The sequence below is a fragment of the Mustela putorius genome, unplaced genomic scaffold (genome assembly GCF_011764305.1).
Source record: "Mustela putorius furo isolate JIRA1106 unplaced genomic scaffold, ASM1176430v1.1 tig00003867_pilon_pilon_pilon, whole genome shotgun sequence".
NCBI lineage: Eukaryota > Metazoa > Chordata > Mammalia > Carnivora > Mustelidae > Mustela > Mustela putorius.
Window position 1 is genome coordinate 9,055,827 of NW_025422019.1, and position 22,963 is coordinate 9,078,789.

The following is a 22,963-nucleotide window of genomic DNA, read 5'->3' on the forward strand; positions in this document are numbered from 1 at the left end:
TCCTCAAGAAATTAAAAATAGAGCTTCCCTATGACCCTGTAATTGCACTACTGCGTATTTACCCCAAAGATACAGATGTAGTGAAAAGAAGGGCCATCTGTACCCCAATGTTTATAGCAGCAATGGCCACGGTCGCCAAACTGTGGAAAGAACCAGGATGCCCTTCAATGGACGAGTGGATAAGGAAGATGTGGTCCATATACACTATGGAGTATTATGCCTCCATTAGAAAGGATGAATACCCAACTTTTGTAGCAACATGGACGGGACTGGAAGAGATTATGCTGAGTGAAATAAGTCAAGCAGAGAGAGTCAATTATCATATGGTTTCACTTATTTGTGGAGCATAACAAATAGCATGGAGGACAAGGGGAGATGAAGAGGAGAAGGGAGTTGAGGGAAATTGGAAGGGGAGGTGAACCATGAGAGACTATGGACTCTGAAAAACATCTGACGGTTTTGAAGGGGTGGGGGGGTGGGGTTGGGGAAACCAGGTGGTGGGTATTGGAGAGGCCACAGATTGCATGGAGCACTGGGTGTGGTGCAAAAATAACGAATACTGTTACACTGAAAATAAATTAAAAAAAAACCTGGGCAACTACTGTGGCATTTCACTGATTAGCCCACTGTTACAAAGAACCTCATCAGGTGCCCTGTCTGGGTTCCATTCATTTAGGACTTGGGTAGCAGGAACTATAAGGGTGGGAGTGGGGACCCCATGAGGGCAGACAGGCAGAAGCGAGGGCCTGGGGAAGGAGGGAAGTGCACCAAGTTCAGCAGAGACTTACACAAGGGTGCAGAGAATGGGGGTGGTTATGTTGCTGGCCTCCCATATGCTTGGACTTAATTTAGAAGAAAATGGGGAGTCAGTGAAGAATGCAGAGCAGGGCAGTGGAATGGTTAGGATGTGCTACAGGGAAGTTAATTAAGTGTGGCCACAGAAACAAAGTGGAACCGACAAATCTGGGAATCAGAGGCACAAGTATGGAAGGGGAGTGCTGCCCAAGGATGGAATAAGGAATTGATTAAGCTCTGACTAATGAGGTTTAGGCTGATTTTACTTTCTCTTTCCGTTGTTTTGTTTTGTTTGTTTCTTCTTTTTTTAACACTATATATGTGTGTATATATACACACATATATAATAATAATATTTTATTATAATTTATAATTATATCACACAATATATTATATAAACATATAATATAAAATATATCATATAAAATTATGATTTAATATATATTAAAGTTTCTAATGTATGTATTTCAGATAGCTTCAGATATACACACACACGTATCATATGTATAATTATATGAAATTAGAAAGGACCATAAAGCTATTGCCATAAACATAAACAAATGCTGGAATTGTTAAAAGGACAGAAACACTGATATTTTCCCGATAAATGCTGGCAAGCAACTCCAAAGGTGAGATACCATTTCATACTTGTAACTCCAAAGACAGAAAAATATTCCTAATGCCTCTGTTTTCTCATAAAGTAAGTCTTGAGATAGACACATATAGAACACGAGAGACTTCTTCCAGTTGTCACTTACAAAAATGTAAAGCGGGTCATAATTTGGAGACACGGCTAAGGCCTCTGGTGGTTTCATGCCCAAGACTGAGGTTTTGCTGGGGAGCTGAGGTGCGGCATCCTGCTTGGGTAGGGTTATGATCGTGGCTTCATCCTGTTAAGGGACCAAGTAGTGTGTTAGCCTTCTTCTTCTTTTTTTTTTTTTTTTTTTTTTTTTTTTTAAGATTTTATTTATTTATTTGGCAGAGAGAGAGATCACAAGGAGGCAGAGAGGCAGCAGAGAGAGGAGGGGGAAGCAGGCTCCCTGCTGAGCAGAGAGCCCGATGTGGGGCTTGATCCTAAGACCCTGAGACCCTGAGACCAGGACCTGAGCTGATGGCAGAGGCTTAACCCACTGAGCCACCCAGGAGCCCCAGTGTGTTGGTCTTGATGCCAGGACAAGAGGGGAAGTGTGAGAGCAACTCTTAAAGGTGGAGATGTGTTACCTCGGCCCCTTGCTTCAGAGCTCGGGCAAGCTTTTGAGGTTTGTAGCTTGTTGACGACTTCTGGACACAGAAAGGCTGATAGCCTTTAATTTTGTACAGCTGAGGAACCTGAGGTCGAAGAAGACAACTGATAGAATGTTCTTAAACACCGTCACTGACTAAAGGGATCTAATTCTCAATAAGCATATGTTGGAGTTTCCTGAAGGGAGAAGTCCCAGCCCCACTCGGGGCCCTGCTCTGCGTTCCTGAATAAATGCTGGGCATTTGCAGTAACTCTCCTCTACCACAGGGCTTACCTGTGGAAATACACTGAACACTGGTTGGTGGATTTGAAATATTTACATTTTCTTTTCTTTTCTTTTTATTTTTAAAGATTTTATTTATTTATTTGACGGACAGAGATCACAAGGAGGCAGAGAGGCAGTCAGAGAGAGGAGGAAGCAGGCTCCCTGCTGAGGAGAGAGCCCAATTCGGGGTTCGATCCCAGGACCCTGGGATCACGACCTGAGCTGAAGGCAGAGGCTTTTTAACCCACTGAGCAACCCAGGTGCCCTCAAATATTTACATTTTCAAAACAGGGAGTGGCTATATGTCAAGGAAGGCAAACTAATTTTTGTTCACTTCATCTTGTGTTCCCTAAAGTTTCTAACACATGTTGTTCGGATAGTTTTGCAAATGCATAATATATCGTATATCCAGAGTAAAGATCCTGGTTTCCAGAAACCACATATGTTATACCTCACACATACCATAAAATAACAGCAGAAGAATACACACAGAATGCTATGGTGTATAATCTACAACAGAACAAAACTAATAAAATGCTACAATTCAAGTTCAAGAATATTTTGTTCATGTCACAAGAAACCTATTAACTGATACCGTATGGCGGGTCTGACCTGCAGACTGAAGAAGGAAAAACTCTGCTTGATTTGAGTTTCTTGAGATTTAATTGGAACTGGTCCAAGGCCATCAGGAGCCTAAAATGCGGGAATTCAAAAACATTGACACATGATCAACACTGAGCAAAAGTTGCTGTGCTTCTGCTGAGAAACATTTGATAAACTTTCCATGACCTCAGTTCCACCCGATGTGTGGGGCAGGGAGGCTGTGCTGACCAACCTCTCCTCCTTATCTTGTAGTGTATGGGATCCTTTTTTTATTTTCTGCTGTTGTGGCTGCTGCCACGTGCCACCCAGAATCCCCTGCGGGCTTCAAAGAATTCTGGAGTCCTTTGACAGAAACACTCTTAGGGGTCAGCCCTCTTCAGGAGCTGCCTTGGCTGAAGGGAGCTGACTCCCTCAAGGTCGTGTGCCCCTTCTAGGGTAGCCTGCCACCAACCACAAGTTGAAACAAAGGTAGAAATGCCAGGTCCTCTCCCCCCATCCCAGCTTCGGGGCTCCTCATGAGTCCAGCTGAGACCTTAGTCCAGGACAGCTGCTCTCCTTCTCCCTGTCCAATCCAAGTCCCTTCCATGGGGGCTCATCTCCAAAGCACTACTTTCCTGCCTGCTGTCTGCCTTGGTCACCCAGAGAACCTGGAACAGCTCCTGACATACTACGGACCCCTCAATAAATACTGTATTTTGCCTAATCTATCATCATTAAATTAATATGATGCATTGCTAATACACATTGCTTATATGACATTTATTGATTTCAAAGCTGCTAAATATAAAAAGAACTGATGAAATAAAGTATAGAATGAGTTACAAAACTCTTTATAGACAGGAGTGCTGACTGTTCCATCTTTCATCAACCACAAGCCACAGAAGTCTTTGTAGAACTAACTAAGGCAACAAATGAAAGTGTAAGATGGGAACTACTCAAAAATAATGAGACAGGCTACACAACACAGTGATCTACTCATCACTATCACCCTTTCTGGCCCGTTAGTTATTATTTAGAGAGAGAGAAAATGTGCTTGTGAGTGGGGAAGGAGAGGGGCAGAGGCAGAGAATCTTTTTTTTTTTTTTTTTTAAGATTTTATTTATTTATTTGACAGAGAGAAATCACAAGTAGACGGAGAGGCAGGCAGAGAGAGAGAGAGAGGGAAGCAGGCTCCCTGCTGAGCAGAGAGCCCGATGCGGGACTCGATCCCAGGACCCTGAGATCATGACCCGAGCCGAAGGCAGCGGCTTAACCCACTGAGCCACCCAGGTGCCCCGAGAATCTTTTTTTTGAAGGTGTATTTGTTTTGGAGAGAGAGAGGGTGTGAGCGGAGGTGGTAGAGGGGAGTGGCAGAGGGAGAGGGAGAGGGAAAGAAGCAGACTCACTGCTGAGCACAGAGCCTTGCATGGTATTCAATCTCATGACCCTGAGATCATGATCAGAACCAAAATCAAGAGTTGGGACACTTAACTGACTAAGCCACCCAGGCGCCCCTCCACCCCATTAATTATTAAGTGTGTTTATCCATGCTTGAGAATCATAGATTTATTATTTCCTAGGAACTACACAGTTTGATGTCTTAGGTCATTTGATGATCTAATGCAGAAAACCCATGGAATTTCTAAAGTTGGTCCTGCAGTTCTCGAGTAGATTAACTTGTGATGTGTAATATACGATGTAGGATGTGCACGGCAAGTTCATTCTTTGAAACTAAAAAATTAATTTGCCTATGTGCTTTTTTTTTTTTTTTTGAGAGGGAGAGCAGGAGATGGGAGGGTCAGATGGAGAAGCCGACTCCCTGCCGAGCAGGGAGCCAGATGCGGTGCTTGACCCTGGGACTCCAGGATCACAATCTGAGCCAGAGGCAGTCGCTTAACTGAGTGAGCCACCAGGCGCCCCACGTGTGTGCTTTCAACATCAATTTAAACATGCTGTTTATTGCTAACTACATGCTATATCAGCTTAGGAAACATTTTATTACCAGCCATGTGGCCTTGTGTCTCAGTTTCTTCCTCGTTGGTAAGATGATAAACCTATCGCATAAATTTGCTGAAGAGTAAATGCACTGATACAAGTGCACTTCAGACACTTTCCATCTGCCCAAAAAGCAGAAGGGTCCAGCTGAGCAGAGCCCGCCTCCCTAGACCGGGCCCTCCTGGATTCTCCATCTGCCCCTTTGCTCTCAGGCCCAGTTCCTGGGCTGTCAGGAGGGGCTTTTGATGGGTTCCAGGCTGGAAGGCACCCAGCCCAGGTTACCACGGAGCTCGGCACAGGTGAATCTAGATGATCTCAGGTTTCCCAGTGATCGCAACTCCCTGGGCACAGGTGTCTCAGGGAGCCTCTCAGGAGGAAGCAAAGGGACAAAGCCTGAAGTAAGTCTTGCCGCCATCTAACAACCCTCTGATCGTGCCCGGCCCCCAGCCCCCAGCCCAATGGCACCCACCAACTCGTTGGAGCTCTGAGGAGGACTGTAGGACGGGAAGGCGAAGGGCAGTACTTCCTTGGGGGATACAGAGAAACGACTGGAATAATTATCTTGACTGATCGGAGCCAGGAGGAATCTGGAGGCATTCTTGTCTGGGGGAACAGAAGAGTATTGGGGGGAAGTTCTTACAGTATTTTTGTGTGAAACCACCGTCTTCAGTTTCCTATCTGCCATACACCAATCGGTGGGCACTTGTCACATGCCAGCTCGGAAAGAATATATATGTCTATGGGCATCTGGGCCCAGTTCTAATTTTCTTTCGTTCTTTACCCACCCCTTCTCCTTTTTAAAGCTTTATTTTTCACTTCCAAAAAAACTACAATTCCCCATGAAAGGCTCTCTAATGAATCTTCTTTGTCCTTATCAAAAAAAAGATTGCATTAAAAAACAAATGAAGACATTTTACAGGGGTCCATACATAATTCACAGATGAATTTTACAATATTTTAAACAAGCGTTTCTTCATTAGAAACATCAATACTGGATGTAATAATAACATAGGAGAAATTTTTTGAAAGTATAATTAAAAGAGCAAAAAAAAAGGTTACAAGAAACAAAATATGCATCTGGATTTTGAAGGGGACAAGATGAGGAGCGGATGCTCAAGACCTGAGCCTGGGCCACCAGAGCTCCTTCTTCCCTTAGGGCCTTGGGGGTCTTGGGCCCAGCCATTGTTTAGGGGCACTGTCTGCGGTGAGGAGGGACAGGGTCCTGTTGGATGCCATGCCCAGCAGCTATCAAGTGTATCCGCAGGCAAGGGCTGGACAGACTACTGGTCCTCTGCAGGAGCCCAAGTCCCACACCTGCTGTCCCCCAATCCACCCCTTTGGAAGACCCTCCTGTGGTGAATCCCTGCCCACCCCTTTTTGTGATGAATAGTGAGTCCTTGCCTGATGATGGATTCAATAAACAGCACTGGGTCAGGCCAAAGAAAAAGGCAGGGGGAAAGGGATTAAAATGCAATAAAATGTTTTGGAAAAAACAAATCCATCTAGGTCTTGAAGGAGTGGAAGACTGAAGAGTCAGGTTTGGGGGCTCCCACTAGGGAGGGCAGGCAGGGTTTGGAAGGATTGGGGCCTGCCCATGCATCTGCAGATGAGCCTTGGGGAAGAGAAGATGATGTTAGCCCAAAAGCCACTGAGAGTGTGCTTCCAATAGCCCAGTCAACCCAGGCATCCAAGGACTGGAATTCCTTTAAGTTAGCAAAGATTGTACGAGGTCAAAAGCTTTATGTGCGAGGCAGCTGGGTGGCTCAGTCAGCTGAGCAGTCAATACTTGATCTCACAGTTGTGAGTTCAAGCACTGTGTTGGGCTCCATGCTGGGCATGGAGTCTATTCGGAAAAAAAAAAAAAAAAGCTTTATGTGCAAATGCTAGGTTGTTACAACACTAGATGTATCCAGTCAGTTAACAAGTATGAATGTTGACCACCCTGGTCTCTCTGGTGACAGGAGAGAACTGAGGACACAAAACAAGAGGTCAAACCATGGCCAGACTCCATAGATGTCACAACTTGGCTAGGTCGGCCAGTCTGGTTGACTCTCACTTGGGTAGGCATTTCATCCAAATCCAATCAGGCCTGGAGGTCTGATTTATGTCCTGGGTAGGCCTGATGGTGGTCCTCTCCCAAAGATGTCCACATTCCATCCCTTGCAGCTATGACTCTGTCACCTTCCATGACGAAAGGGACTTTGCCAGTATGATCAAGTTAAAGATCTGAAGATGGGGAGAGTGTCCTGGGTAGTCCAGGTGGCCCCGTGTTGTCACAGGACCCGTATGAGGAGGAGGCAGGAGGGCCAGAGTCAGGGGAGGTGATGTGACAACTGAAGCAGGGTGCAGAGTGATGTGGAAAGGCCTGGAACAGACTCTTCACTGGAAATTCCAGAAGAAGCTAGCCCTGCTGACACCTTGGTTTTCAGACTTCTGACCTCCAGCAATGTGAGATAATACATCTGTTTTGTTGAAAGCCTTAAGTTTGTGGTGATTCATTACTGTGGCCATTAAAAAAAAAAACAAAACTAATGGATGTGATTTACAAAAATATTTTACCTCTGCACAGCTAAACGCCTTATACAGGATGTCATGCTCAGAAGCCCTAGGGTTGAAGCTTCACTGCACTTGGCAGTTGTGTTCTACCTGTTATTATTGACTGTCTTCCTTGGCTCAGTTTTCTGTGTATGTTCTCTTTGTCCATGTTATGAATAGCACTCAGCATACTGATTAATCTTCTGTGAATCATGACCTGGAATTAGAAGGGATGATTTCAAAGTATTCACTCATTTTGTCTTTCAGTTTGATTCCCTTTCCCCAACCACAGCTAAGGGCTGAGGCCCGCGCTCTAAGTCGGAATTCACAGGGATCGTGGCGCATTGCCCTAGGTAGAGGCCATGTTGACTTGCCTGAATACAAAAAAAAGAAGACTAAGTTGTCATCTGGCCTTGTTCCGCCCAATTTATGAGCCCTGTTCTTCTATTTCCAGAGTGGAAAGAATGACCAGTTCCACGCTGCTTCTTTTCAGTGTATCTGAATAGCAATGCTTCCGCTGTATTATTTTTGGAGCAGAGGGACCAAATAAATGGGTGGTTCTTGTGGATTATGGGCAATGCTAAATGTATACCACGTGCTTTGCGCTCAGAGTGCGTGCTACTGGAGGGGTCTGGTGCCCGTGCTCTGAGCTGTGGCCAAAGGGACCATTCCTTCCATGATTAATAGCCCTTTCCATCCTGTAAGGGGCTCTCATTTAACAAATTAATAGTATGATGTGCTGATGCCCTGGTCAGTTCTGTTCAAGGCTTATCAGATGCGGTTGTTCCTGCCTGCACCGAACTGACATTCTAACTGTGTGTGTGTGTGTGTGTGTGTGCGTGCACGTGCGTGCTCACACACCCGAGGGCATGATGGGGGGAGGATGTGGGGAGGGGAGTGGTCTGGCCACTGCTGCAAGGGTAATGATAGAAGACCTCACTGAGAAGGTGAGGTTTGATCTAAAACTGGAATGATGAGGAGAGAATGATCTGAGGAAGAGAATTCAGAGCAGAGCAAATAGCAAAGAGGAAGATCCTGCTGCAGGAACAAATGAGACAGGTCTAAGGGACAGAGAGAAGAGTGGCCTGTGGCCTTGAAAAAAGTTGTATGCTTCATTTCAGTTGCAATGGGAAGACTTTGGTGGGTTTTACCGGAGGAGGGGTACCCTCGCCTTTTGGCTTTGGGAATACTACTGTGGCTGCTGTCGGCGGGGACTGGAAGCAGGGAAGGCAGAGAGAGTCACACTGGTCTAGGCAGGGGATGACGGGGCTGTGGCTGAGTTGTGGAGAGATGACAGGAAGTCATCAGGCTGGGGATGTATCTGCACCTTGATCTGACTCACCTGGGGAGTGAGGGAAAGACTGAGCCATTGCTCAGAGCAAAGCACGAAACAGCTGACAATACCTTTATCACCCTGGAGGGCTCAGCCCAGAAAGGCCAGGTGGTCGCACTCATGGAGAAGCCAGCCTGGCCAGTATCGCTGCTGTTTGCCCATTGTCAACAGCTGTGCCCTCCTCCCTTGGAGCACAGCTTTGCCCTGCCTCTTTCCACCACTTCCTTCCCCACACTGAGCTCCTTGTGGCCACCTCTGTTCTGCACATAGCAACCTACCCAGACAGAGTCTCAGCAGGGATAGGGTCCCACCAGACCCTGGAGGCTGGTGCACAGGTCACTGATCAGTGAGCTCTGCCTCTCCCCTAGACTGTCCTCAGTCCAGGCTGAAAACACTGCTCGATGGAGAAAGTTTATAAACTTTTGGAGCCCTTATACATATTCGCCCAGTTAAATGTTCACAACAACTCCGAGACAAGTCTTACTGTGATCCTCAGTTATGGAGGAGGAGGAAGCTAATGGAGGTTATAGAACTTGTCCAAGATCAGAAAGCTCATTAGTGGCATCAAGAATTAGGGGCAGGGGATCCTGGGTAGCTCAGTCATTAAGTGGCTGCCTTTGGCTCAGGTCATGATCCCAGGGTCCTGGGATCAAGCCCCGTGTCAGGCTCCCTGCTTAATGGGAAGTCTGCTTCCTTCTCTTCCTCTGTTCTTCCCCACTGTTCACATGTACGCTCTCTCTCACACTCTCTCTCTTAAAAAAAAAAAGAAAAAGAAAAAGAAAAAGAATAATTAGGGGCAGGCAGCCTGGCTCCAGAGTCCAGGCCTTGAGCATGACTCTCCCCTGCTTGAGAATGGCTCTCTTCTGCAAGGCAGCTGCACTCGAGTGGCTGGGACAAGGGATCTACTAGCAGCATAAGAAGCAAGAGGCACCTTGGCTTGGTGATGGCTCAGTGGGCTCATACTGGCCCACAGGACAAGTATGCACATGGAGAGGAGACGGACTGTCTCCTCAGGTGAAGCATGACAACGTTTGTAGTAGGGAACGGGCTGGTGTGTTTGGGAGATGAGGACTGGGGCCACACAGAAGATAGAGGTAGGGAGCGGGGTGGAGGGTGGGGCTAGGCTAAAGAGGTATGGCTGAAGCTAGACTAGGGAGTCACTGACACCTTTTATTTTTTATCCCGATCACAGCAAGCCATTGGAGGCTCTAATGGGTTGGGTGGAAAGCCACCATGAGGGTGAAATGAGATGACACATGTTGAAGGGAAAGCCATAAGCCTGGATGACACTAGATATCACAGGAATTCGCGATTGCTCTCTCTAGAAGTAACTGATCAAAGTCCAAATGTTCTAGTGTTACCACATGACAGGGCAAGTCTACTCTTAGGTATATATCCAAGAGAACTGAAAACATGTCCACAAACATGTACACGAATGGAATGTTCATAAGATTATTATTCATAATGACCAAAAAGTGAGAACAACACAAACGTTTCAGCGGACGAAAAGATACAATATGGCGTATGTGCACAATGGGATGATGGGACTGTATCCACCCATAAAAGAGAAATGAAGTACTGGTACAGGTTACCACATGATGAGCTTTGAAAACCAGCTGAGTGAAAGAGCCAGTTACAAAAGGCCATGTGCCCTATGATTCCATGTTTATGAAATGTCCAGAAAGGGTGAATCCATAGAGACAGAAAGCTGATCTCTGGTTGCCAAGGACTGGGGGATGGAGAGGGACTGCTAATGGGAACCAGGTTTCTCTTTGCAGTGATAAAAATTTATTCTAAAATTAATTGTCAAATCACTATATTTTACACCTGAAACTACTATAACATTGTATGCTAACTACACTTCAATAAAATTTTTTAAATGTTCTAAAGTTAGATCGTGCTGATGGCTGTAGAACTGTGTAAATACATTAAAACCCACTAAAATGTATACTTTACAAGAGTGAATTTTATAGTAAGTGAATTATATCTCAATAAAACTGTTAGAAAAACTCATTCGATTTTCTTGTGCTGAGGACTAAGCCAATTAAAATTTCCCTTTGGTGCTGGGACTTACCTTGCGTGCAGCTTGCTGAAAGCGCTTTTGTGCCCTGAACCTGTTGACCCAGGTATTATTAACGAGTGGATCAAAATTAGGATGGAATTCCTTGATTTTCTGTGAAAATAGAACACAGGCATTTCTTAGGTTTAAATTTAACTCCAGGTAGGAGCACCTAATAAAAATTTTTCAGAGCCTGATCCTAAATCAACTTATGACTTATCTGTTTCACCATGGAATGAACATTTATTCTACACTCCTAGTGTATGTAGCAGTATAGGGAATACTTCTTGGGTTGGGAGCCCAAAGTGAAATTTGAAATTTGGGTTTTAACAAATTGACAGTGTAGGGGTGCCTGAGTGGCTCAGTTGTTTAAGCATCTGCCTTTGGCTCAGGACATGATCCCAGGACGGGTCCTGGATCCAGGCCCCCATTAGGCTCCCTGCTCAGCTAGGAGTCTGCTTCTTCCTCCGCCCTTCACCCTGTTCTTGTGTTCTCTCTGTCTTTCGCATTGTCTCATTGTTAAAATTAAAAATTGGGGTTTTAACCAGACACTATCACATGACAGAGGACACTCAGGTGAAGGAGCCACTGTCCCCATTTTATGTTTGAGGAGACTGAGGTACAGAAACAAAGAGGGCTTTTCCCAGGTCCCAAATCTGTAGGAGAGCTTGAGAATCTCTAGCTTCTGGCCTCCTGTTGTGAATCCTTCCCACCAAGGGCAGGAGGCAAGGAACATAGGCTCAGGGACCCACCAGGAAGGACCTGCAGACAGGGGCTTAGAGAGCAAAGGGAAACAAAAAAGAAGACCAAGAAAGAGAACGTAGGAGGAGCCAAAGAATTTAATGCTGTTAATTTTAAGGGAAACATCATGATTTTTGATACTTCACTTGCAAATATATAGTAAAAAAACACTCTGAAAATAAAAATTAAAATGCAAATTTTAACTTAGTAAATATCTCTTGGTAAAAGCATTTCTATAAAATTGTTTAGTGTTTTAAAAAGAAGAATATAAAGGGCTATTGATAATTAGCTCCCAAATAAAGGAAAGTTACCCACTTCTTCTAGACTACGAACAACCCGTTTCTGGTGGACTTCTGTCTTGATGCGCTGAAATTCCTCGTCCAAAACAGGATCTCCTCGATCTATCTGGGTTTTTCAATCACCAAAAATATTAAAATTGAAGACAAACACGCACAACTGTATATCTCTTTAAAGCTGATAGAAACCTATCAAAGGATCAGTCACATCCACACACGAAGTTCTGGCTGGGAATGGGTGACAGAGAGTTAAAGGGCTCATTATAATCATACTCACTGTTTAAACATAGGGGGTTCTAACAGCTGAGTGGACCTAGAGCTTTCTTTCCATAACCAGGGGACAATGGCTCTGGAAATCATTTCCAAAGCATTTAAAACTCACCAGAAGGATTTTAAGAAACCGCGTAACCACGGGAGTGTGGAGATTTCATTTAAAAAAGAACTTAAAGTTTCAAGTTCCTCCTCAGAGCTGATTATCCCAGTACGGGGTTTAACAAAGGTGCCTAAGTCCTCCCCTCTCGTGGGATCTGCCCTTTCCCTGGAGTAAGTGTCTTCTCCCAGGTTGCTGCCCCACCTCCTGCTTCCCCAGGACCCTGGAGCTCTCTGGCCCATTACCCAGGAGACACGGCACACTCCCCTGGAAGGCTGGCTGGCTGGGCTTGGCTTGGTGTCTGCATACACCTGCCTCCATGGAAAAAGGGACTGTGTCCACAGCAAAAGCTTGTTAGTTTTTACCTATCTGTGGTTTTTATTACTTGTTAAATTACTTCCAGATCTAGCTTGGCTTGTATGTATGCTGTTTGCCATCAGATTTAAAGACTTAACTGGAAGCAATCTATTCCAAACCCCACATTAACAGAAGAAACGAGAGTTGTGTTATTGACACCAGGTGGTGAGCTGTCTAGCTCTGATTTGCACGTATCAGGGAGCTGAGTCTGAGACTGAGGCTATGGATGTAAGCCTCAAAAGACAGATTTTGTGGGAAGAGACGCAGACCTCCACTACCACTAAAAATAAAATAAAATAAAATAGCATCTTAAAGGAGGGATTAGCAAATAGGTTGATAGCTAGAAAAGAGAGGAGGGTGAGGTCTTGTATGAAGACTCTATTTATTATGATGTGTTTTGAAATTTACTATCATCAACCATCTCCTGGGTAAAAGCCCATCATCCTGCCCACTCCCACTCCCTCTACTCCCTGCCCTCCCCACACCCCCATCTCCCCGCCCAGCTCCCTTGTCTCAGCTTTCTGCCACATGGCCTGGGCCTTCAGGTGTTCCTTGCCACTGGGTCACCCGCCAGGATTCAGCTGCCTGATGAGAGCTCCCAGACACACAGAATAGGGTCTCTCAGCACTTGCTGCCAAACTATACTGGGGCTCAGGGGCCCAGTGTGATGTTAAGCACATGAAGTCTTCTTTCCTTCTCCCCTTGGCTACCCTTGTGACTACTAGCTCCTCTCTGCAGGCCTCTCTCCAGCCAGTGCTCATGGCTATCTCCGCAGCTGGCCTGGCCTCCCGGGACACCCAGAAGGACAGGGCCACATGCAGCCTTCAACGGCCCTCTCTCAGCATGCAAGCCTGACACCATGTCCTTCCTCAAGGTCAATCTTCCCCGCCGACCAAGGCCTCTTCCCAAATTTCTTTAGCCCTTCCTTCTGCGGTTGTTTTTTGCCTTCAGCGTACAAATGCTGGAGTTTTCCAACTTAGAAACCTCCTCTTTGATGCCACATCCCCTTGGAATGGTCCATGCCCCGATTCTTCGCTTCTGGTCATCTCAGCTTCTCAAGAAACCAGCCACTCACTTCCCTGCATTCCTTGAGCCATGGCCATTTGGCTTTTCATCTCCACCTCTCTCCCGGGATGGCTATCGCCACGGCAAAACAGGCCTTCTAAGTGGTCCAACACACCATGTACTTCTTGGGCCCCACCATCCTGGATCCCTCCCTGTCTGCTTTTTCAGTGTCACCCGGTTCTCCTGACCCCCCTGACCATTTCTCCTTCTGGCTCCTTTGCTATCTGCTGCTCTCCCCTCAAATCATGAGGTTCTCTGGCTTTCCCACCTGGAGCTACCAGTTTCTCACTCTATTAAACTTTCCCCAGGCCATGGCGCTGTTCTGTGTCTACTCTCCACCTCTCTACTGAGGTATACTTGTTCCTGTAGCCACCACCAGGATGCCCTCCAGGCCCTCCATGTGTAACATGTCTCAAGTTGAACTTCTCTTCTGTATTTGGGATCTCATTTAAAATCACCAGCATAGGGGCGCCTGGGTGGCTCACTGGGTTAAAATCGCCAGCATATACCTAAGCGGGACGCCTGTGAACCATTCGATCCCCTTCCCTTCTTTGCCCCTCAGTGACAGCACTTGGCACATTTTAAATCATCTCTTAATATTTCTGTGCCCCTTGTGGACTGTGCCTTTCTGGAGGGCAGGGACAGTGGCTCATTCACTAGCAGAATCTTACAGACAAAGAGCACTTGTTAAACATGCTTGCAAGGCACACACAGTTGAGTTCCCTGGAGACCAAAGGCTGGCAATCCAGCCTTTGCTGTCACACTGCCCTGCCTAGTTGTGCCACGTTTTGTGTCACCTTCATCTCTAAAATGGTTATAAAGTATCATCCCGTTGTGGGGTGGACAGAATACTCAATGTTTCGTTTTTAAAATCCAATGTAGAGAAACAGAACTAGAATCAAACTAAATTTCAATGCCAATCTAATACGTGCCTTCCCTAAATGCTAAGGTTTACTAATGCAATCATTTTACATTCTCTCTTGGAAAAAATAAAGAAAAACAAGATAAATTTACTCGAGTATCTGATTTGGAATCCAATCAGAAAGAAGCTCTAGGAAGAAAACTGTATTCTGTAAGAAAAATGTATTCTAGGAAGAAAAATAGATTCCTATCCAACAAGATCCATGTTTTTCCCTAATCCCTCCCACCCAGTGTGGCCACTTCGTGTAGCACTGACCATGGGAAGCTCACAATCCCAAGCTTAAATATATGTGTTATGGCGGAATTATGTCCCTCCAAAACTCCTATGTTGAAATCCTAACCCGCAATCACCTCAGAATGTGACTGTGTTTGAAGACACAGTGTTTGAAGGTGTAATCAAGTTACAAGGAGGTCACAGGGTGGGCCCTACTCTAGTGTGACTGGTGTCTTCTCTAAGAGGAAGTTTGGAAAGAGGAAAAAAATGTGAAGGCACAGGGAAAAGATGGTCTGTACGTCGAGAAGAGAGATCATTCCCTCATGCACCTTGACCTTGGGCTTCCAGAACAGTGAGAAAACATGTTTCTGTTGCTTACACCTCCCAGGCTGGTACTTGTTACCACAGCCTGAGCAGACTAGTATGACACAGGATGGTTCTGCCAGTCCTCCCAACAAAGTCCCAGCCCCTGAGACAGGAAGCCGGAGCTGAGCCTTATCTCCTCTGGCCCATGAATATCTTCTGCTTCAGTGACTATGGGCCAGCAACCCCTGCATCTGCTCTCAGGAAACAAGGTCTCTCACACACGGTGAGCCCAGGGGTGTGGCACAGTTCCACCATTCCCGTCTCTACCCTCCCCTCCCTGAATCTGCAGGTGCTGCCTTGACAAGCTAGCCGTGGCCCCCTCCCCTCAACCAGTTTTTCATTCTCTCTGCTCAGCTCCCCTTGAGGGAACTTTTGTCTGGCTCTGGCTCTGGCGTCACTCCTGGTCCCTGTCTGTAGGTCCCTCTTACTCTCTGGTCTGCAGATCACGGGACAGGCGTACGCCACACCCAGAACTCCAACCTGAATTTGAGGTATTGCCCTCCCTCTGAACTGAATGCCTTTGTCCTCTTTACTGCCTTTCAAAATCATACCATGTCTTGGAGGAAGCTTTTCAATTAGATGAGCTCTTTCTCCTCTCTGGCCTTTGACTCCCCACAATATTTAGTAGCGGTTTCTTGTGACATCTACAGCCAGCCTTGATTTATGGTTAACAATTAACTTGTCATCAGCCTCCTCCCCTCCCAATGGAACTATGTGTTCCTTCTTACCATGTAGCCTCTTGCATATAGCAGGAATTCAAATTATTTAGTGCAATCAGTATCATTGAATTAGCGACTCTGACCTTATATTTGATGTTTTCTCTTTGCCGCTCTTCAGCAAGGTCTTTTCTAAATTTAAAAGACATAGGATCTCTACCGAGGTGCACCTGCCTGGGGAGGAAACAAACAAACAAACAAACCCAGCTTCCAGAGCCCTTCAGAATACCATGGCCAGTTTGGGGATGGAGTGTCTTTGCTATTCTCAGCAACCAAAGCGGGTGTGGAGATACTGGAGGAGGGCCACGCAGGAGAGAAGTTGTAGAGACTGCAGCAACAGTTTGGCTCTTTCTCCAAATGCTAAACATAGATTTACCATATGACCCAGCAATTCCCCACCTTAGAGAACTGAAAAGATGTGTTCACACAGAAGCTTGCATGTAAATGTTCACAGCAGCCTTCTTTACAGTAACCAAAAAGTGAAAAACATCCAGATGTCTGCCAACTGATAAATGAGTAAATAAAATGTAGTCAATCCATGCAATGGAACATTACACGGCCATAAAAAAGGAACAAAGTCCTGACAGATGCTATGACACAGATGAACCTTCAACCCATGTTAAATGAAAGAAACCAGTTACAATAGGCCACCTATGTATGTAGGATTCCATTCACTTGAAATGTCTGGCGTTAGCAAATCTATAGAGCTAGAAAGAGGACCGAGGACATGGAGGGGAGAGGGAATGGGAGTGACTGCTTAATAGGTATGGGGTTTCCTTCTGGAGTGATGCAAATGTTTTAGTGTAGCATGATGGGGACAGTTGAATGAGCCTGTGAATACAATAAGAACATCTGCATTGTACACGTTATAACGGTTAACATGGTGAAATGTGTGCTTTGTGAACTTTAGCAGAGTTTAGAAAATTCTGGTATGTAATGTATTGATCACGGAGCCTGGCACATGTTTAAAATAAACAGTTGCTATGATTTTAAAAGGGGACGGGGTGTCTGGAGAACTGTTTGACGGAAGGAGCCTGGAGAGACCTGGAAGCTAAGTACAAATGGTCTGACCTTTGTTTGGATGGCGGAGTCTTCCTCTCCCAAAACCAACCAAACAAAAGCCCAGATGGAAAGGACATTATTGAGACCACTAGGTAAACGTGCAGAGAGGCTGGTGATTCTAATATTATGGTGTCAGTTTTAGATTTCTTGGAGGTGATGAGGCTCCTGTTGGAGAATGTCCTTGTTCTTAGGAGCCACGTGCTAACACCTTGAAGAGCAAAGCTCTGTGATGTCTGCAACTCACTTTCAAATGCTTCAAAGGCAGGTGTGTGTGTGTGTGTGTGTGTGTGTAGACAGTGCAAGTGTATGTGGCATAATGTCAACAACTAGTGAACCGCTGTCTAATGTATGTGGGTGTTACTGGCAGGTTTAAATTCTTTTTCTGATAAGAAAAAGCCGGAAGAAAATACTCAGTGAATGACAGAGCCTTCAGAACTCAATCGAGGATGTGATCTCAGGCACGCTACAAAAAAGCACCGAAAGAGGGAAAGTGTTGGCAGCAGTCAATGCATTACAGATTTTTTTTCCCCACTTCTCTCCCCTTAAAAAAATATATATGTATTTTTCAGGTTTTCTACAATGACAGGGCTACTAGCCTGCCTACAGAAGCTTCTGGAGTCATATTATGGGATGTACTAGAACTACTTCATGTTCGGTGCTATGAAGCATTTCTTTAAGAGAGAATATGTGAATGCCTGCTTTGCAGGATTATATATGTCCCTGATATTACAGAAATAAGAATACACTGACATTCATTCATTCTGACAGTGTGGCCATTTTTTGTAATAGGGAAAGAGTATTTTAAAAAATGATCTGCAGTGACTTGGTGTACTTCACATTTAACCAGGGCCAGACCGTGATGGAGAGGCTGCTGTGGAAGGAAAGACGCTTCTGTGAGACACGGAGGGCACTGCCCTGGGCAAGCAGGGTGGCGGGATGGGGGACATCTGTGAAGGCCCGGGAGTTTGGTGTGTGTTCTCTCTGTCTGAGAAGTATGTCTGTGGGGCATGGGCAAGTGGCCTCTCCAAAACTCTTTCTCAGGGTTTCTTTTTCAGTTCAGCTCAAGAGTTTTTAAAGTTTACTACTTTAGTGGGGTCTGGGCACATGAATACTTCTGGTATGATCCAGTAAAAACCTGGGGACAGAGATGTATTTCGACCACAGAATAACAGGACACAGGTCTCACAGCTGAGCTCTGGAACCTCCACCCAGAGCCTCCCCCACTCCAGCCTGCACTGCTGGGATCCCGAGAGGCACCTGGGCAGACACCCCAGGGCACAGGGGGCTGAGTCGGGGTGGGGGGCGAGATTCGGGGCCCCTAAAGGAGAGACAGGATGCTGGCAGCAGTGGTCAGTAGGGAGCAGTGTCCTGGTGTCTCCTACAGTTTACTCTGTGTCTGCCACTATGTGGTCACACTTAGGAAAGAGCATGGTTTGGTCATGGTGATTTATGCTAAAGAGAAACGTCTCAGGTCCAGTAGAGGAGAGGAAATAATGAAACTTTTCAAAGGGCACAAAGCGATTACACTTCATCATGTCTCATGTATAAAAAGCCATTATTAAAAACGCTGTCCTCTCCCTTGATATAAATAACTGCTCAATATTTACCACTTAAGGTGATTTTCGATCTCTTCATAAGTGTCCTGTCTGACTTTCTGTTCAAAGAGTGCTTCCTTCATCTGTCTTGTTTTTGAAATCTCATTGCCTTGGTCCAAAACTGAGGGCAAGAGCAAACAATGATTATGTCAGTAATCAAATCAGCATCATTTGCCAAGACAAAAACACATTTCTAATGGCAAAACATAACAGCAACCTAACTGGGTTTTGCTGTTGTTGTTCATAAATAGTAAATGTGACGAACAATAATTCTTCCCTATTCTGCCAGTGGCTGATTTACCATGGATCAGCTAGTTACCTTCTCTTAATTCTTTAATCTTCAGTTTTCCTGGTTCTTGGTTTAAAACAGTTGCTACGGCATATGGATTTGATAAATCTACCGGAAATCTCAAGTTCTGATATTCAATTTCCTGAGACCAAGATCAGGAGGGACAAGTCATTATTGTGCTTCTCTGTCATTCCTTCCATCATATTGAGCATAACGCCCAGATTACCTTAATCTTCAGAGGCTTTAGTTTTGGTGGAAGCTGCTGAAAATGTATGCGTGTCACTGCCTTTTCTGGAGGATGGTCCACTTTCTTAGAAAGAGCATTTAATCTTTCAAATTCTTCTAATCTATAGTTTAAAACATATATTAAATTACTATATAATCCAACAACTCAAGGTTCCTACTGTTTTTTAGGATTTGGGGAACAGGAGAGGGAGAAGCAGGCTCCCAACGGAGCAGGGAGACCGACACGAGGCTCAATCCCAGGACCCCGGGATCATGACCTGAGCTGAAGGCAGAGGTTAAACTGACTGAGCCACCCCAGGCACCCCAAGGTTCCTATTTTTTAAAGGCTTTTTAAGTAATCTCTCCACCCAACATGGGGCTCGAACATACAACCTCGAGATCAAGAGTTGCGTGCTCTGTGCTAACTGAGCCAGTCAGGTGTCCCACAAGGTTCCTATTTTTATATTCCTTCCGATAATATAATGACTTTCAGTCCAGTAGTGAGTCTATCTACACTGAAAATAAATCTGTGTACTAAAACAGTGGTCTACTAAAATGAATGCAATGTGAGTGTACCACACTGTAATCACACAGGCCCAAATCGTCTACCAATGGCAGCTCCTCCTTACCTTCTCAAAGAACATAACAAGTAGATAACATGACAGGCTAGAAAATGCTCTCCTGCTCTAGCGTGATTTGTTTCCCAGCTGTTGGTTTTCAATAGCTAAATCTACTGCATTAAAAAAAAAAGTTCTTCCACTGATGTATGTTTCTAATAAAAGAATGACTATGCCCAAGTGACTCTGACTAATGTTTGAGATCTTTTCTGCAACTGAAAAGTCTTTGGACATATGTAGGTACAGACAGGGCTACTAGCCTGCCTACAGAAGCTTCTGGAGTCATATTATGGGATGTACTAGAACTACTTCATGTTCGGTGCTATGAAGCATTTCTTTAGGTGAGAATATGTGAATGCCTGCTTTGCAGGATTATGTATGTCCCTGATATTACAGAAATAAGTATACACCGACATTCAATTCATTCTGATGGTCACAAACCATCTGCTGAACATCTCCTGAATGGACCCCACTGCACAGCACAGGAGACGTGCCAGCCATCTCAAACTTAACATCGCCAACAAAAGAGAATCCTGAAACGTCAATGGCCTGAAAGAAGTGACCTTTGGTGACATACACATTGACCAACAGGCTGTGGTGGGCACAATGGAGGCACTGGGTTAGGGAGCCAGCAGGGGCCCTCCACCCATATTTCATCAGAACTTTCTGACATCACCTCTGCTATAAATACTGGGGAACAACAAAAAATGTTTGAAACTCTTAAAAAACAAAACAGAACAGTTTCCTTAAAAGATCTAACTGCTGACAATGGAAACGAAGGGGTCTAAGAAAGTGATACATTTTCCTAAGGAGTTACTCGTGGGACCTGAGTAAAGTCCCTCACACACTTCATTCTGAAAATAACAACAGAAAGCTACCTGTGACACTTTTCAGAGAATGCCATAGCCCGGCTAATTTTTTTCTTGGATGGAAAAAACTCATAGGTTCTAGTACTATCTGCAGTCTGCGGAGACATGCAGGTCTTGAGACGGAGTCCTTGAAAACTTCAGGAGTGCACTAAATAAGATATTAAACTCCAGCTGGACGACCAAAACATAGTAGTTTAGAAAGAGGGGATGCCTGCATTTACGTGGTGATTCTTCCATGCAACGCTCTTGTGTTTTTAAGAACACGTCTGTGGGAAGCAAAAATCCCACTCAAGTGATGTCCTTAAGAAAGTCATTTGTAAGGCAAAGGAAACAAAAGCGAAGATGAACTTTTGGGACTTCTTCAAAATCAAAAGCTTCTGCACAGCAAAGGAAACAGTCAAGAAAACAAAGAGGCAACCCACGGAATGGGAGAAGATATTTGCAAATGACAGTACAGACAAAAGGTTGATATCCAGGATCTATAAAGAACTCCTCAAACTCAATACACACAAAACAGACAATCATATCAAAAAATGGGCAGAAGATATGGACAGACACTTCTCCAATAAAGACATACAAATGGCTATCAGACACATGAAAAAATGATCATCATCACTAGCCCTCAGGGAGATTCAAATTAAAACTACATTGAGATATCACCTTGCACCAGTTAGAATGGCCAAAATTAACAAAACAGGAAACAACATGTGTTGGAGAGGATGTGGCGAAAGGGGAACCCTCTTGCACTGTTGGTGGGAATGCAAGTTGGTGCATCCTCTTTGGAGAACAGTGTGGAGATTTCTCAAGAAATTAAAAATAGAGCTTCCCTGTGACCCTGCCATTGCACTCCTGGGTATTTACCCCAAAGATACAGATGTAGTGAAAAGAAGGGCCATCTGTACCCCAATGTTTATAGCAGCAATGGCCACGGTCGCCAAACTGTGGAAAGAACCAAGATGCCCTTCAACAGATGAATGGATAAGGAAGATGTGGACCATATACACTATGGAGTATTATGCCTCCATCAGAAAGGATGAATATCCAACTTTTGTAGCAACATGGACGGGACTGGAAGAGATTATGCTGAGTGAAATAAGTCAAGCAGAGAGAGTCAATTATCATATGGTTTCACTTATTTGTGGAGCATAACAAAAAGCATGGAGGACATGGGGAGTTAGAGAGAAGGGGGTTGGGGTAAATTGGAAGAGGAGGTGAATCATGAGAGACTATGGACTCTGAAAAATAATCTGAGGGTTTTGAAGTGGCGGGGGTGGAGTGTGGGAGGTTGGGGTACCAGGTGGTGGGTATTATAGAGGGCACGGATTGCATGGAGCACTGGGTGTGGTGAAAAAATAATGATACTGTTATGCTGAAAATAAATTAAAAAAAAAAAAAGAAAGAAGACTATAGGAAACAATTTCCAAATAACCACAGCTAAAACTCAGATTCATGGTTTACTTAATACTTCCTGGCATGAGTATTTTAAAGGTTCAATTTTAAGGAGATAAGCAGTTTTCCCTTAAAGAAAGCTTACTCTATTACATAAATTTAATCTATTCTTAAGAAAAATCATATTAAGAATATCCAAAAGAAACAAAAAAATATATAAAATACTACCAAGAGAGAAGAGCTTATGATTAAAAATTTGGAACTCCAAAGTGCTCTAAGAAGATTTCTAAAAGCATAAATAAAACTGACATTATAGAGCATTAAAAAAAAAGTGATTTGTACATTGCAGCATGTGACGTGACATGGCAAATCGCATTTTCTTGGCCAGAAAATAGCAGAAAAATTACTATGGTCTTTTATTTATATACAGTGCTACGTGTTTATTGCTGGCATGATTTTCTTTCTCCTATAGCACCTGCAGGCTATAGGAGGCAGGCCACCCTAACATCCTATGGTTGATTCAGGCTCCTTTGAAGTTTTCGGAAGAAGATCATGATATAAATACATAATGAGTCATGGAGTTAGTTTATGTTTTGATATAAGGATGTTACTCTACATAATAATATGCCGAATGAGGGTGCTATGTGAGGTTTATCTATGTGTGAGGGGAGAGAAGGAATGGTCAGCTATTTCTTTATCATTTTCAAAAATCTATAAGGATTTTCCTTATAGATTTCCTTATAGATCAAAACTGTGACAAGTTTTCCTTCAGCTTTTATAAGTATCATGAATATTGGGAAAAACTTACATTTTAACCAGGTACATTGGGATATAAAAATACAAGCCCACATTCAAACAGAAATAGGGATTTGGAAAAAATTTTTATGACGTAAAACTTAATCCCATTTCACATCTTTACACAGACTTGAATGCTGAGGGTTCTTAAAAAACAAAACCCAACAAAACCTCCCATGTGGCACGTTCTCATTTTTGCCCTATGCTGAAGTCACTTGTGATCCATGACTTCTTTTGGTCCCTCTGCTGGGAGCATCTTCAGGTGGACC

The 22,963-nt window shown here is 44.5% G+C and overlaps 1 protein-coding gene across 6 annotated transcripts in view; it reads right to left on the minus strand.

The window, feature by feature from the left end:
• CFAP221 (cilia and flagella associated protein 221) overlaps positions 1 to 22,963 on the minus strand; it is an 87,424-nt gene that overhangs the window by 21,081 nt on the left and 43,380 nt on the right. For all 6 annotated transcript variants that reach the window (XM_045066503.1, XM_045066504.1, XM_045066505.1 and 3 more), the window contains 11 exons: positions 19,026 to 19,146; positions 18,830 to 18,941; positions 18,523 to 18,631; positions 15,940 to 16,027; positions 11,864 to 11,953; positions 10,823 to 10,921; positions 7,527 to 7,632; positions 5,350 to 5,483; positions 2,916 to 2,996; positions 2,017 to 2,124; positions 1,554 to 1,685 (listed from right to left, as the gene is read on the minus strand). In XM_045066503.1, the coding sequence (XP_044922438.1) occupies positions 1,554 to 1,685; positions 2,017 to 2,124; positions 2,916 to 2,996; positions 5,350 to 5,483; positions 7,527 to 7,632; positions 10,823 to 10,921; positions 11,864 to 11,953; positions 15,940 to 16,027; positions 18,523 to 18,631; positions 18,830 to 18,941; positions 19,026 to 19,146 (1,180 nt within the window). The remainder of the gene's footprint in view (positions 1 to 1,553; positions 1,686 to 2,016; positions 2,125 to 2,915; positions 2,997 to 5,349; positions 5,484 to 7,526; positions 7,633 to 10,822; positions 10,922 to 11,863; positions 11,954 to 15,939; positions 16,028 to 18,522; positions 18,632 to 18,829; positions 18,942 to 19,025; positions 19,147 to 22,963) is intronic.